Source organism: Nesoenas mayeri, assembly GCF_963082525.1.
Source record: "Nesoenas mayeri genome assembly, contig: SCAFFOLD_35, whole genome shotgun sequence".
Lineage (NCBI taxonomy): Eukaryota > Metazoa > Chordata > Aves > Columbiformes > Columbidae > Nesoenas > Nesoenas mayeri.
In genome coordinates, this window is record NW_027659961.1 from 961,033 (window position 1) to 977,139 (window position 16,107).

General features: G+C 51.4%; 2 protein-coding genes across 2 annotated transcripts; one reads left to right on the forward strand and one right to left on the reverse strand.

The window, feature by feature from the left end:
* Window positions 1-2,512: 2,512 nt before the first annotated feature.
* On the reverse strand, window positions 2,513-3,445 carry LOC308052571 (olfactory receptor 14J1-like; the record flags this gene model as incomplete). The annotated part of the gene is made up of 1 exon (XM_080364642.1): window positions 2,513-3,445. The coding sequence occupies one exon, from the start codon at window positions 3,443-3,445 to the stop codon at window positions 2,513-2,515; it is 933 nt and encodes a 310-aa protein (XP_080220768.1).
* An 11,097-nt stretch (window positions 3,446-14,542) lies between these two features.
* LOC308052598 (olfactory receptor 14J1-like) lies at window positions 14,543-15,475 on the forward strand (the record flags this gene model as incomplete). The annotated part of the gene is made up of 1 exon (XM_080364660.1): window positions 14,543-15,475. One exon carries the CDS (start codon window positions 14,543-14,545, stop codon window positions 15,473-15,475), a length of 933 nt encoding a protein of 310 aa, XP_080220786.1.
* Between the last annotated feature and the right edge of the window lie 632 nt (window positions 15,476-16,107).

Below are 16,107 nucleotides of genomic sequence, written 5' to 3' on the forward strand. Positions count from 1 at the left end.
CACGTGTTTCTGACTCGATTATTAGTTTCTGAGACACAACTGACCTCCATTCCCGTCCTTAGCGCCCCGGGCCTGACCAAGACTGAAGCGTGTTCTACACAGTCCTACACCTGGCCCTCTTTCCCTGCAGGCTGTAGACACCCATCCCACTTCTTCACCTTGCCTGAAGAGAGCCCTTGTCTCACTCATCTTGTCTCACTATCCTGCTCAAGGCCGGGTGAACCAGGGGAGGTTGTTCGTGGCCTCGACCCACCTTTTCATCACCCTCAAAAGAGCTGAAATCCCACTCTAGAGGAGAATGTGTCCAATCCGCTTCTCAGGAACAGAGGCATGTTGACCAACGTGCAATTCTCATAATACTTGTTCCGGCCTTTCTTGACCATGGTTTTGAGATCTGCTTTTTCCAAAGACCCCAGAACCTCTCTGATTACCCTGGTTCTTATGAGGTCACAATCCAGAATAACAGGCAATGGTGAGGTAGCAGACTGGAGCACATGCAATGATCCTGAGGCAGCTGAGATGAATCTCATTGGGCAGTGGGGTTTGTTCCCGGAGTCACACACAGAAATGTCAGGTTCTGTGAGGTGTCCACATCTGAGCTGGCCTCATGGGCTCCTTATGCACCCAGGGATGTTCAGAGACAGAGTCTGTCCCTTTTACACAGAAACGGTGGCCTCCTGTTGCCACTCCAAAAGGACAGGAGACACCTCAGCCCTGTGGTGTGTCACCCATGTCCCACGTCATGAGGAATGGACACAGGGACCTCAGTTCAAGGAAGTACAACTGCTGCATCCAGGTGATTTCCTATGGGATGTTCCTCCCAACATGAAGTGACCTCAAGACATTGTCTGTGCCACAGGCCTTCATGGAACCACAAGGAATAGTGATGATGTTTGTGCTCACTTGTGTTCATGTCACCTCACGTACATGATGCACATGCTCACTTCTCATCTGTTGTCCTGGTTTAGTTAAAAACAAGTTTCTCTTTTAGTGAATTTGCCTGTCAGCTAAAGCTTCATATTAGCTGCATTTTTTGGGAAGTCAGACACATGTTTTGGTAAACCTAGCAATGGAATGCGAGGTCACTGATAAGGACAGATGTACATCTTCCGAGAGGGGCAACGAGAAAACAGGTGACCAGAAACTGACCAACAGAGTATAGCATCCTGTTCATGTGAATACTTCATATAAAAGTGGGAGATCATGAGGATCTCATCCCTTTTCCTTCTGGCCAACATTAGGAGAGGACCTTGCTAGTATTCCTTGAAAACTGAGGCCAGTGACAGACTGAATCCAGCTCCGGTTGGCTGCAGAGTCCAGTCCAGAACTTCGGGTGCCGGCCACTCATCTGCATGAGCAGTTGCTGGGACTTTCAAGATTGGTTTTATATATTTTGTATTATTTTCTCTATTTTTATTGGTAGCATTAGTAAAACATTTTTAATTTTACCAACTCTCTTCTCTCTGTCCTTCTTTCTTTCCCCATCACCTGTCCTGAGTGGGATGGGTGGGATGGGGGGAGAAGAAGTGACTAAAGAAGGAAGGCAGAGGACAGGGGGCTAACACCCACATCTGCCACAGTTGCCATCCTGCAATCCAAACCTCAACACCTGTATAAAGCAAACATGGACTGCTGAACTACTCATTCAGTGTCCCACTGTGGAGGGAAGAACAACCTCTGTGGGGGAAAGGCCAGTGCTGGAAATGGTCATTGTGAGGGGCCAGTCCATGGTGATTGACCTGGGGCTCCTTCCACGGGGTGTCCAGTGCACAGGGGCACAGCCCAGCCCTGCTCTGCTGGTCCTGCAGGTCTCTGGCAGGAGCCTGGCTGTGAGAGGACACTGCTGTGTGCCAGCCCTGCACGCACACACTGTTTAGCTGTACAATGGTGTTTAATCTGAGGATTACTTTCTTGGACATGTTACTGAGAAAAACTTTGTAAGAAGATGAAAACTTGAAACTTCCAGCTCTGCCCATAGGAGATCACCTTTCTGTCTGGAAAGGCTGTTCTGGGGCCAACTCTGTCACAGCAGTGCCCATTGCCTGTCCCTGCCTGCGGTCACAGCACTTACACACAGCAGGACGGTGACCAAGCTGCCAGAGCACTCAGGCCTTGCACCAACACCAGGGATGAGAAGGAGAGTGTGGAGTGGAACCAGAACAGCTCTGGAAGAACAAGCGCTGCTGCTCCCTGGCAGGGCTGCCATGCCAGAGCTGTTTTCCCCTCCACCCACGCACAGGAACTGTCTCTGCAGCTCCAAGAAGCCCTTGCAGGAAGGATATAGTGAAAAACAAGTCACTAAAGAGCCCTTTATTCTTTTTAGAGACAAGGAGAGCACTACTGCTCATTTAACCACCCAACAGTTATTAAAAAAAAAGTCTAGAGTGAATTAGAAAGGGGTTGACAACATTATCACAATTAGAAAACAACCAACAACACAAGAAAATCCAGCTGACAGGCTGGGCTTGTAATTAGCTACATTAAAACTCCTGTATAGAAGAAGATGGCCAGTTTATTGCTTCAGAAACCAGAGGGATATGAGTTTGCACAGGGCATCCTTGAGCTCCTGGTTCCTCATGCTGTAGATAAGGGGGTTCACTGCTGGAGGCACCACCGAGTACAGAACTGACACCACCAGGTCCAGGGATGGGGAGGAGATGGAGGGGGGCTTCAGGTAGGCAAACATGCCAGTGCTGAGGAACAGGGAGACCACGGCCAGGTGAGGGAGGCAGGTGGAAAAGGCTTTGTGCCGTCCCTGCTCAGAGGGGATCCTCAGCACGGCCCTCAAGATCTGCACATACGACACCACAATGAACACAAAACAGCCAAAACCGATTAACAGACTAAACACAAGAAGCCCAAGTTCCCTGAGGTAGGAGTGTGAGCAGGAGAGCTTGAGGATCTGGGGCATTTCACAGAAGAACTGGCCCAGGGCATTGCCCTTGCACAGGGGCAGTGAAAATGTATTGGCCGTGAGCAGCACAGCATTGAGAAACCCAGTGGCCCAGGCAGCTGCTGCCATGTGGACACAAGCTCTGCTGCCCAGGAGGGTCCCGTAGTGCAGGGGTTTGCAGATGGCAATGTAGCGGTCGTACGACATGATGGTGAGCATAGAACACTCTGCTGCTGTCAAGAAGGCAAATGAAAATATCTGTGCAGCACATCCTGTATATGAAATGGTCCTGGTGTCCCAGACAGAGTTTGCCATGGATTTCGGGACAGTGGTGGAGATAAAGCCCAGATCGATGAGAGAGAGGTTGAGCAGGAAGAAGTACATGGGGGTGTGCAGGTGCTGGTCCCAGGCTATGGTGGTGATGATGAGGCCGTTGCCCAGGAGGGCAGCCAGGTAGATGCCCAGGAAGAGCCAGAAGTGCAAGAGCTGCAGCTCCCGTGTGTCTGTGAACGGCAGGAGGAGGAACTGGGTGATGGAGCTGCTGTTGGACATTTGCTGCCTGTGGGCATGAGGACCTGTGTAGGGAGGAACGGGCAGTGACAAGTTAGAGGAGAATAAACAGGCAGTTTCTCATGGAATACCCCTTCACCGATGGAGGGTTGTTTCAGCTTGTTCTTTATTTCTACCAAGTGAGAAAAAGAGTTTATCACAGTTTAAAATGCAGCTTGGACATCTAATTTCTATGAACAAACCTCTGGGTCAAGACCCCCCAGATTGGTGTCAGAACAAAAACTGATCCTCACTCCCATTCCAACCCCACAGAGCAAGAGCAGCGGCGTCAGGTGGAGAAACAGGGAAGGACACTGCAGTGCTACCAGAAAATAAAGCAAGGACACAAAGGCAGACGGGCATGCTGTGGAACCTTCTCCTGACCCGGCTGTGCTGCTGCCACTCACATAATGACACTGGAGAGCAAGTACTTTTAGCACCTTTTTTGTTTACCACGTTGCAGGAACCCTTCACCTGGAGGTCCAGCTGCTGAGGTGGAGACTCGTGACCCCATGGCTTTGGGGCAGAGGGTCTGCTGGGGAGGAGAGGAGACCAGGGGTTGCACTGGGAAATGTGTCTGCACTGGAGGGAATGGCAGGGGGGTCCTGTATCCCATCTCAAGCATTTCAGGTTGTAGCTTCCTCTCCCTGCCCATGTCTGTGCTGCCTGCAGCTGTGTGTCTGTCCCTGGTCTGCTCCCTGTCAGTGTCACAGACCCCGTCCCACATGCTGTGTGCTCAGCTCTGTCCTGCTCACACCTCCTGGCACTGCCCAGGGGCAGCTCTGTGTGTGCAGGGGCTCAGGAGCAGTTCAGACACGTCTAGGGCAGTTCAGCCCTGACCCACACAGCCCCCTTCAACCCCACAAGCTCCCTGCCTGCCGTGCCGGGGGTCGCTCCTTCCCCCCACAGCTGCTGCCATGGGATCTCCCGGGCAGGCTGAGTGCTGACCCTGACAGGCGGCAGAGTCCCTGCCCGGCACAGCCCTGGGGTGCAGGGACCCTGCTCTGCAGGACAGCCCTGGGCATCCCTGTGTGCTCCCCCTGCAGACACTCTCAGCAGAAGGTGCCATCATGCCCTGTCCCTCTGACAGTGCAGGAGGGATGCGCTGCTCTGGACCATATTCTTGTCCTCTACATGAGAAATACTGTGAGAGAGACCTGACAGATCCTGTAATTGTGGGATGTATCATCTTTAGGAGATCCCTCCAGGAAATGCAGCTGCATTGTCTTACAGCCAGAGACTTACCATGTTAGAACTGTGAAGATTTGTCTCTCAATAAGCCCTCAGCAACCAACGACCCACATTGCCTTTCCCCTCTCTGTGCCTGGCTCCTGTGCCCTCGGTGCTGCAGGCAGAGCCCTCAGCCCTGCTGCGTGTGCAGAGGAGCTGCTCCTGGGCAGAGCTGTCTCTCTGCAGCGCTCCCGCTGCCATGAGCTCCCTGTGTCCCAGGAGCCCAGCCCAGCTCAGCAGCACAGGAGCAGCCCAAGGCACTTTAATGACCCCTCTGGTGGGTTTGGTGCTGAGCCCATGGACCTTAGACCCTGGAGGAAGGTGACGAAACCTCTCAAGAAGTCAAAGTCAGATTCAAACTCCTAAGTTGCTTGTAAAGTCACCCTGAGGGACACAACTGAGAAACCATCCCAGGGGTCTGGTCAGAGAAGAAAACTGGAGACAGAGATGACAGGTCAAGAAAAGCAATGTAAATGTGGCTCTGATGCTGAGTAAACCTGGATGTGTTAACTTAATCAAGGGGCCAAGCCCTGACCCCCAGCCCTGGAAGTCAGATCCTGTCCCTCCCACGTTGCCCAGGGCCCTTCCGGGGACAGTGTGATGTGGGGCTGTGCAAGGCCAAGGGCAGGACTATGGTCCCACCCCTCCCAGGTTCCTGGCTGGGGACAAGGAGGCCATGAGGCCCCTGTGCTGCAAGGACAAGGTTTCTCCTCACAGGCATCAGAAGTGCAGACAACAGCCATAGCCAAGAGGAGAAGGAGCTCATGTCTGGTGGGGCTTTCAGCCTCTTTCCATCCCGTGATCATCTCCACGACAGCCTGTCCTGTGCTGTGGCATCCCCTGCACCTCTTTCCCTGCAGGCCGCAGACATCCCCCCTGCTGCCCCACCTTGCTCTTGTCTGAGCATCTTCCTTCCTTTGCTGAGATCTCTCCATCCTCCCCAGCTGCTCCTTGAAGCACAAAGCCTTGAGCTGATGCAGACTCCCTCTGCTGACCTGCTCCCCCACAGCACTGCCCTTCCATCACATTCCTTTCTGCTCATGTCCAGCCTGGACCTCCCCAGCTGCTCTTTGGGCCATTATTTCTTTCTCATGCTCTTTCCCACTATGCAGAAACCTCCACCACCTCTGAAACCACCCTTCAAGCACTTTCAGGCTACTCCTGCACTGCTGCAGCCTCCCCCGCGCTGCTGGGCCAAAGCAGCCCAGGTCCCTCAGCACCCCACACCATGTGCACAAGGTGCTGAACCTGCCTTGGCACAGCCCTGCACTCTCCAGTTCCTTCCTGCTTCTCCAGACTGGGAAGCTGCACACTGGCACACACCCGTGTGTGTGGGTCACACCAGTGCTGAACCGAATGGGGTGAGAACTGCAGGTGTCTGGGTCCCCACGCTCCTCCTCATGCAGCCCCGTGTGCAGCTGCCTTGTTCATGGTTAGCGTGCACCATGGGCTGGCGTGGAGCCCATTGACAATATCTTCCTGACACGGGTGACTGAGGAGTCAGTGGGGTGAGGTGCCCTGTGGGACTTCACACTTACAAACCAGAAAGAGTTGGTCAGGATGGAACAGTCAGGGATGGGAAAGTGGAGCTGAGGCTGCTGGGAGATGAGAACAAGGCCAAGAGCAGGATTTCAGGAGAGCAGGATTTGGCCTGCTGAGGGACCTGCTTGGGTCCTATGGGATATGACCTTGGTCTCTGCAATGTTTTTCTCTCCCATTTCCTCCCTCCTCTCTCCCACCTGCTGTTGTGCAGCGTTTTTTACCCTTTCTCAAATACAATATCCCAGAGGTTCTACCGGCAGCACTGAGTCACTCAGATTTGGAAAGGAGTGGGTCCATCGCGGATCAGCTGAAATCGGCTCTGTCTGACGTTGGTCAAACTCCTGTTGTCTTCTCAGAGAGGTGACAACTGTAGTACATCCCACTCATAACCAGTTCCAATGCTTTGACATGTAAACACAGTACATGCTGACAACACGTTTGGTGTTACAAACTACTTGATCATGGAGAAGAAATGGAAAATATCTTCTGTAAGCAACGTGAGGAAGTTTCCAGTCAATGAGCAGGTTCCCATGGGAAACTGTAATTGCCCAGACATTCACTGGCCAGCCAAACATACAAGTGTCAACAGTCCAGAACATCTTGGGACAACTTCCTAACATGTCTGCTTGGTGGGCAACAAGGGTGATGCTCACCTGGATCTGGAACTGGGAAAGAAGGCAGAGCATATGAACATCAGTCTCCACCTTGGTTGTCGTGACCAGGACACAGAGGGGTCCCAGGCACCAGAGGGGAGGAAGGAAGGCCAGCAGCAGAGCACAGGCTGGTGGGCTCCAGAGGAGAAGACTTTGACATAATGCAGAACTGATACATGTGGTGGTATGGGAAGCAGCTCAGAAGGGTGAAGGAGCTCAGGAAATCTGATCAGCCCTACAAGACAGGCTGCTCCAAGCACAAGAATGATCTATCCGAGAACCAGTGAAATGAAGCATTTATTTCATTAGGGTGTTTGTCTGAACCAATGGAGCTGCAGGACACAAAGGCAGCACACAGGAGGTGGGAGCAGGGGAAGCTGTAAAGGAGGAATTTAGAAACCTTGTCCATGGATGCAGAGAATATGCCAAAGCTGCCCTGGAGGGGAGGCTGAGGGTAGCAAGATGAGCTGACACAGTTCCTTACAGAAAAAGACCAGGGTAACATAGACCTGCTGCTGAACTTTGTAAGAATAGAATCAGACAGGAATGAGGTTCTTCATGGCTTCTTTGCCTCCATCTTCACCAGCAAGGTCTCCTGGGACTTTGCTCCTGACGGCAGGAGTCTGGAGAACACCCAGCAGTGGATGGGGCTCAAGTCAGGGGTGACCTAAGCAAACTCAGACACCGTTACAGAACAGGAGATGGGTCACTTGACCAGCTTCTGAACACAAGTATCGCTGTGTTGGGGCACCTGGGATTGCCAGGAACACCCACCTCTTGGTCCAGAGGAGTGTGACTCCTCTTGAGGTGTCCTGGCCTATCTCCTCATTCACATGGTGATTTAGGCACCCACTTTTCTGACATATTCAGTCTTTATCACAAGACGCTCGGTATCGATATGAACTGGAGTCTGCTGATACCACCTGTTCTGGAAAGGGAGGGAAGGGCGAGCAGGGAATGGAATAGAATAAATTTGACTTTATTGCTATTTATTATGCAAATGCTCTCTGTTTGGCTATTCCTGAAATCTCTCTAATCATCCACACCAGACTTGAAGCCTTTAGGGAAATGATGCACACAGCTTTGCTTGTACGAGGATTTTCGATGTTAGTGAACCCTCTGGTGCCATGATCCTGAACTGCAGATACTGAAACGATGAACAAACCTCTAATGAAGTGAAAGGCAGAAGCAAACCCCAAGTTTCTGAGGGTGTTTGGGACTTCACGAAGGGCCATCACTGACACAGCTGTGAAGGAAACAACCAGTGCAGGTCCCTGTCCCTGGAGGCTGGTGAAGGAAAGACTTGCAGACACTGGTTCCAGGTGGTGAGGGCCATGTGGAGGTGGCTCTGATGCCATGTCAGCCCTTGATGCTTGTTTATCACCAGAATGGCTGAGCCCTGACCCCTGGGACCTGGTAGATATTTCTCCAATGCTTTTCAAGGCTTTTCCTGTGGTCAGTGTGAGTGTTTTGTGTTTCAGTTGTGGGTTTTATGTCAAGTGCTGTTGCTTTAACTGCAAGGCTCTGTTTTTCTGTGGAGTTGGAAATGCCTGTGAGCTCCTCACATCTAATCCAGCTTCTTTCATACACCTGGCAATGGTCACCAATCACCTCAGTGTTCCAGTTCCACACGTGCTTGAATCTTCTATTTGGATCTATACCTATCACTCCAGGAGGTTCATGGATCCACCAGGCTCATGGATGATTCCTGAGGACCATCCAAGTGTGGGCAGTGTAAGAGAGGAGCAGAGCAGGGTCAGCTCATGGGCCATGACTGAGCACAGCCACCCCAGCAGCAGCCGTTCCCCATCTCCCAGGCACAGCCATGCCCACAGGATGGAAACGTCACTGCCATACATGATTAGCCCAAGACAGGCCTTCCTTCCTTCCGTATTCCCAGGAAAATCTTCCTCCTGTTCCTCCTCCACCTGCAGACATCAACTGCTTTCCATTGCTGGGCTCAGACATGGCTGGAAGGGTTCACTGAAGCCATCAGCCATCTCATTGCTTCTCTCTGACATGCCCTGACCCTTTCCCACACCTACAATGGCCAATCACAGCTGCTCAGGCCTCTCGCTCTTCAGAAGAGGCCTCGAGCTTCTTGGATCTTCCTGGTGCTTATTATGAACTTCCTCCCTCTCTGCAGAGTTCACGGTGAGTTTTCTTGTCCATAACAGCCCCTTTATGACCATGTCTCACTAAATGGTTGTGTTTGTATGATCATTTGTGCAGAAAGGGCAGTCACAGGACAACACCCAATATGTCCAAACTGATGCAGAGTGAAATGCCGTAAAGCCCCGATGAGTTCCCCTGTGTCTGTGTCTCTCCTGGAAGGAGTCTATCCCGAGAAGGGAATCCAGCTCCTGCCACTCTCTGCAGAGGCACATGAGCAGTGTCCATCACCTGGGGACACAAAGGGTGACGTTTGCCACACCACCCGTCATCTGAAACACTTAGATGTGTGCTTGTGGATGAGGTATGGAGCCTTATAGTGCAAATGCCTATTTAATTGTCATTGCCAGAGTGGCTACCACTGATGCAGTGTACTATTTTATAGATATTTAAATATAAGCATATAAAACTGACATTCCTAGACAAATTACACAAACACTTGAAGGATTATTCATGCCTTTTAACATGATTATCTTCACAAGGCCACCAGCTTTGCATCTCAGGAAATGGGATCCAGAGTCCAAGGGCAGGATGATTTGGGCTCTGTGCTGGGATCTGGAAACTGAAACGTGCTCCCATCTGCCAGCCCCCTGCCCTCCTCAGTGAGGGTGTGAGACATTCTGGCAGCGAGGGCTGAACTCACAGCCATGACCAGTATCTTATGTCCAACTGCAGCCAATGGTGTCCTGCCAGCTCAGGATTGGAGCTTCTATTGCTGGAGGTGTTTAAAAGGCATGCAGATGTGGCGCTTTGGGACATGGTTTGGTGGAGTACTTGGGAGTGTTAGATTTATGGTTGGACTCCATGTTTTTAAGGGTCTTTTCCAGCCTAAATGATTCTATGATGCTATGATTCTATGATGTGGGTTGAAACCATTTCAGTTCCATCACCTCCAGGTTCCCTCAGAGGCGGCTGTTGTGTGGCACAACTGTCCTGGGTCTCCAGGCAGGTTGTTCACTGGGTTGGTGTCTGCATTGGCAGTTTTCCCCTTCCTGAGGTAAAAGGCTGTTGAGCAGAGACAGTTACAGAGATTTGGGTCACAGGGGTTTGCAGCAATCCTGTCAAACTCTGAGCAGGATGAGCTTTGGAGCCCAGGAAAAATGGAGATGCTCTGAAGGATGTTTGTGAACAGTGGTGCTGTCACTAGTAACAGTAACAGGGAACTCCTCATTCTCACTGAGGATCATGATAAACTAAAGCTCCTTAATTTCATTCCTAACAGTCATTCTTGCTTTTCAAAACATCTACTACATCTCAGTAGTTGAGTCTGGAAAGAAATTCTTAGAACAATGCTTTTTCTATCACTTATTTTTGATTTAATAATTTAAAGAGTACACCTCTTGGACAGAATTACCCCCAAATTGTGCTTCTTTCATTACTTTTCTACCTTTTAATTATTTCTTATGTGGTGTGATATGGAGGTTTCATAGGAGAACAGTTTCTTTTTGAGACAAAGAAGGCCAAGGAACAGATCCCAGGTCAGTGCAAAGGCCCAAAGGAAGCCAGAATCTTTATGTGTGTGCACTGACACACACTGTCACCTGCATTTCCAGTCTCTGCAGTCCCAACAGTGCAGCAGAGTCTGGAGTTCTGAGCTCCCTCATCTGCCCTGTGTGACACGTGTAAAATGAAACTACCCCAGTCCAATGGCTGGTTTTGATTCTCTTCACAGCCTGAAGCACAATATGGGTTAGGAGACAAGCCAGGATACCCAACCAGGACTCACATGCTCTACACTTACACTCCAGGTGTTCCTGGGAATCTTAGCAGACATGTCACGCTGATCTGTGGGTGCAAGGAGATAGTCAAGAGCCTCCACTCCATTTCTGCAATGGTGGCTTTGCTGCTTGGCTGCTGTGCAGACTCTGTGCATGGATGCTGACACCTCTTGAACAACCTGCTCTGAAAGGGTTAACAACGTAGGCTGTTCTTTCTGGAAGGGTATTAGGACAGAAAAAAGACCCTGGGTTGGGGCAAATGAAAAGGGATGGAAAAGTTGTGGTCAGGACTGTTCGGGGGCAGTTGTAAAGCAGCCCTGCACCTCATGTGAATTTTTCCTGTGGTCAGAGAGAACCTGAGAGATTTCTCTAATTTGAAAACATGAAGGGGATGAAAGGACAGTGTCATTCAGCCTGGATGGGACCTCGTGAGGTGTCTTGATCAACCTCCTGCTCAAATCAGGATCAGACCAAATTTTCAGGGCTTTATAATACCTTGGATACAAGGTATGAAAGGGAATGACGCTGGAATCCTTGCTGACTTTCAGGTAACAGACCATCAATGTTTTCCCAACGTCCACAACCCTGTCCTTTCCTCACAGAAATCAAAGAGGACGGACAGGCACAACCTGCCCTGGACAAACCCCGTCACCTTCTCTTCCAGACACCCAGAAATGGGGTCCTAGTGGCCATGCTCTGGGGCACAGCCCTTAGTTCCCCTGCTCACCCATGGGCCATTTTGAAAAGTGCACACACTGTGTGAGAGCTGCCAGTGCTCAGGGAGTCCCCCCAGTCTCCATGAGCTTTCCAAGATGGTGGAGAGTGGCCTCGCTGTGACATTGTCCTGCTGTCCCAGCTCCTGGGATGCTGCCCCTGCTGTCCCATAGACTGGAGAGGACTGTGTTAGTTCCAGTGACCCTGACTTGATCCCCATCCACTGCTGCTTGTTCTGACTCCAGTCACAGAGGCCTGGGAGACCTTGCTGGACAAGGGGGACAACAAGAGGACATAGGGTTTCTCACCTCTTTCCTTTATTAAGTTCATCAGTGGCCAGACAATGAGTTTGTTTCTCCTTTAACTGTTCCTGCAGTAGAAACAGCTCATTATGGGAAGTTGAATTGCCTTACAGGTCTAGACCGAGCTTTGATCTGGGCTGTTGCTGTGCTTGGAGGCTGATGTCCGTGAGACCAGATGAACTCACTCCTGCCACCCTGCCTGGCAGTTCATTCCATCCGTGTCACAGCTCTGTCTGCAGCATTGACAGCTCCAGCTCCCCAGTCAGGTCCCTGGCTGAGGACATGGCCTCACATCTGGGCTGAGCCACCCCAGCTGTGGCACCAGCCCAGCTCTGACCTGCATAAGAAACCTGGTACCAAGTGTCCAAGAGCCCATGTGTGCAAAGACTTTGAATTAGAGCACAGACATGACATGGCCAAAGATTGATGAATGTCTCTCTAGACCTGGGAGTATAAAACCAGAATAAAATGCCTGAACTCATTCAACTGAAGATATTCGTCCCCCGACTGGGAGGAATTAGATCCTTTGCTGTAATATTGCTAGTGTCCTGTCTAATGATGGGACAAGAAAAGTTGATTCTCATACTAATTCATTGTTTAATACAAAGAAGAATACAAAGAAGACAATGATGTGTCTCTTCAGAGGAGAGAGAATCAACATCACTGATTACTTCAGGTTGTTTGAAAGGATGTGCCCCTGGAGCCCCAGGGACACCTGGAGGAGCCCAGAGGGGACAGAGAAAGGGACATCATGGGCTGCTCCTGTGCTGCTGAGCTGGGCTGGGCTCCTGGGACACAGGGAGCTCATGGCAGCGGCAGCGCTGCAGAGAGACAGCTCTGCCCAGGAGCAGCTCCTCTGCACACGCAGCAGGGCTGAGGGCTCTGCCTGCAGCACTGAGGGCACAGGAGCCAGGCACAGAAAGAGGAAAAGAAATGTGTGGGGGAAGGATTGCTGAGAGTTCACAAGTAGAGAAATCTTCACAGACAGTAAGTCTGTGGTTGCACATTATTACATTTGTAGATTTTGGTGGAATTTCCTAACACTGGTACATCAAACAAGATACGTAAGTAAAACTATTAGAGACTTTCTTGTATAGATAAGGAGGACCTGCAGCAGAGCAGGGATTTCCTCCTTAAATCATCAGAAGGATAACACATGGCAGCTGCCTCCTGCTAAGGATGACTCCAGGTGTGAGAAGCTCTTTGTGCAGGCAGGGATGCCCAGGGCTGTCCTGCAGAGCAGGGTCCCTGCACCCCAGGGCTGTGCTGGGCAGGGACTCTGCCACCTGCCAGGGTCAGCACTTATCCTGCCCGGGAAGATCCCCACGGTGCTGTGGGGAAAGCTGTGGGGGGAAGGAGCAAGGTCTGGTAGGGCAGGGTCATGCTGTGGAGAGGGCGCTGTGTGGGTCAGCACTGCTCACAGCTCCAGATCACCTGCAGGATTTTTCCAAGTGGATGCCCCAATGAAAAGATCATTGCTAGGATTATCAGACAGATAAGGAGCTTTCCTGAGCCTGTCTTTTCAGTTTCCAATCTCAATGGCTGGGGGGTACAGGAAAGGATAAAATGAAAATGAGCTCTCATGCTTAAACAAGCCACAGAGACTCATTAACTGCAACTGTTAGTGATCAGTACGTCTGCCAGAAGGCTCATGACATCCCTTCCCCACCCCTCTGCCTGTGCACAGCACCTGCATCACCTTGGCTGGACCCCTCAGCCTTAGTCTGACCTGTCCTGTTTTCCTGCCTGCAGACAGGAAGATGCCCCCAGGCAGTGCCTGTGAACAGGCAGGATCTGTAGGGCCAGGGGGAGGGCACAGAAGGTGGGATGGTCTGTGAGCACTGACAGGGAACAGACATGGACAGGGAAACACCTCCCAGGGGAGAATCTCCAGGCAGCAGGGAAATGATCAGAAATGAGAGGAAACTGAACCCGGAATGGTTATGGGAGGGAGAAGAGAGAAAAGTCCCTGTGACTCCCTGCAGGTCAGATCCCTCCTGTGAGTAGCCCCCTGGCCTCCTCTCCCACTCAGCAAAGCCTCTGCCCTCAGGGCCGGGGGCTCCAAGGCATGAAGCAGCTCCTGTGCAGCCAGAGCTCCAGTTCCTCTGCAGAGCACAGGGGCTGAGAGCAGCTGCCCGGCACTGTTGGTGTCTGGGAGGTGGCTGCACAGCTGGGGAAGGGGGACGCTGTCTGAGTGCCCGGCTGCCTCTGCCCTGGCCTCTCTCACCCCCACCCTCAATCAAATGCCATCATCTGTCTTTACTATCGCCTTGAGGTTTCCTTCCAAGCTGTGAAATTGCCTCCAGAATGCAAACTTGTCTTATAGCATCTATATTTTATCTGAAAGACCCATAGAGAAGCAAAGAGATGCTGTGCAGAGAAAATAAAGTTGGGTTTTTGAAAGGAGTCGTGGGTGTCGTTGGCCAAACATGGGGTGCTCAGCCCTTAGGAAAGGTGATACATTTTGTGGCTCCATCTGACAAAGCTGAACCCCAGTTCTGTTCCCTGCGCCCCATTCTCATGACCCCTGCTGCAGAGCAGGGCTGACTCCTCGGCAGCCAACGGGCACAGGCCCTGCTCCTCACGGCACCTCCAGCCAGCACCACCCAGGGCTCAGACGCTGAGCTGGAGGAAGGTCTGGAAAAGGACAAGGTGTGTGGAGGAGGAGAGGGCGTGTGGGAAATGGTTATAATTTTACTCAGAGAAGTCACTGATAACTTATCACTGTCTTTTTCTCCTATGACAGGTCCTCATGCCCACAGGCAGCAAATGTCCAACAGCAGCTCCATCACCCAGTTCCTCCTCCTGCCGTTCACAGACACACGGGAGTTGCAGCTCTTGCACTTCTGGCTCTTCCTGGGCATCTACCTGGCTGCCCTCCTGGGCAATGGCCTCATCATCACCACCATAGCCTGGGAGCAGCACCTGCACACCCCCATGTACTTCTTCCTGCTCAACCTCGCCCTCCTTGACCTGGGCTCCATCTCCACCATTGTCCCCACGTCCATGGCCATTTCCCTCTGGGACACCAGGGCCATTTCGTATAGAGGATGTGCTGCTCAGATTTTTTTTTTCTTTTTCTGTGCTACAGCAGAATATTCCCTCCTCACCATCATGTCGTACGACCGCTACGTTGCCATCTGCAAACCCCTGCACTACGGGACCCTCCTGGGCAGCAGAGCTTGTGTCCACATGGCAGCAGCTGCCTGGGCCACTGGGTTTCTCAATGCTCTGCTGCACACAGCCAATACATTTTCACTGCCCCTGTGCAAGGGCAATGCCCTGGGCCAGTTCTTCTGTGAAATCCCCCAGATCCTCAAGCTCTCCTGCTCACACTCCTACCTCAGGGTACTTGGGCTCCTTGTATTTAGTCTCTTAATAGGATTTGGCTGTTTTGTGTTCATTGTGGTGTCGTATGTGCAGATCTTGAGGGCCGTGCTGAGGATCCCCTCTGAGCAGGGACAGCACAAAGCCTTTTCCACCTGCCTCCCTCACCTGGCCGTGGTCTCCCTGTTCATCAGCACTTGCATGTTTGCTCACCTGAAGCCTCCCTCCATCTCCTCCCCATCCCTGGACCTGGTGGTGTCAGTTCTGTACTCGGTGGTGCCTCCAGCAGTGAACCCCCTTATCTACAGCATGAGGAACCAGGAGCTCAAGAATACCCTGTGCAAACTCATATCTTATTGTTTTGTAAAGCAATAAACTGCCCATCTTCTTCTACATGGCAGTTTTAATGTAGCTAGTTACAGATCCTGCTTCTCATCTCTATTTTCTGTTGTTATTGGAATTTTTTAAATTGTGATAATATTGTCATGCCTTTTCTAAATCACTGTTTGCTTTTCTTTTATAACCACTGGTTCTGTAAATGAGGAGCCACGATCTTTCTGTATTTAAACAAAATAAATGGTCCTGTAGTGACTTGATTTTCACTATACCCTTCCTGCAAGGCCTTTTGGAGCTGCAGGGATGGTTCCTGTCCATGGGAGGAGGGGAAAAGAGTCCATCGTGGCAGCCCTGCCAGGGAGCAGCAGCGCTTGTTCTTCCAGAGCTGTTCTGGTTCCACTCCACACTCTCCTTCTCATCCCTGGTGTTGGTGCAAGGCCTGAGTGCTCTGGCACTTGGTCACCGTGCTGCTGTGTGTCAGTGCTGTGGGCGCAGGCAGGGACAGGCAATGGGCACTGCTGTGACAGAGCTGGCCTCAGTAACAGTACTTGCACAAGGAAAAGTGATCTTCTTTGGGCAGTGCATGATGGTTTATATCTTCTTGCAAAGTTTCTCTCAAGCTTATTCCTACAGAAGTGGCCACGGATGAAACATCAGTGTGCAGCTGAACA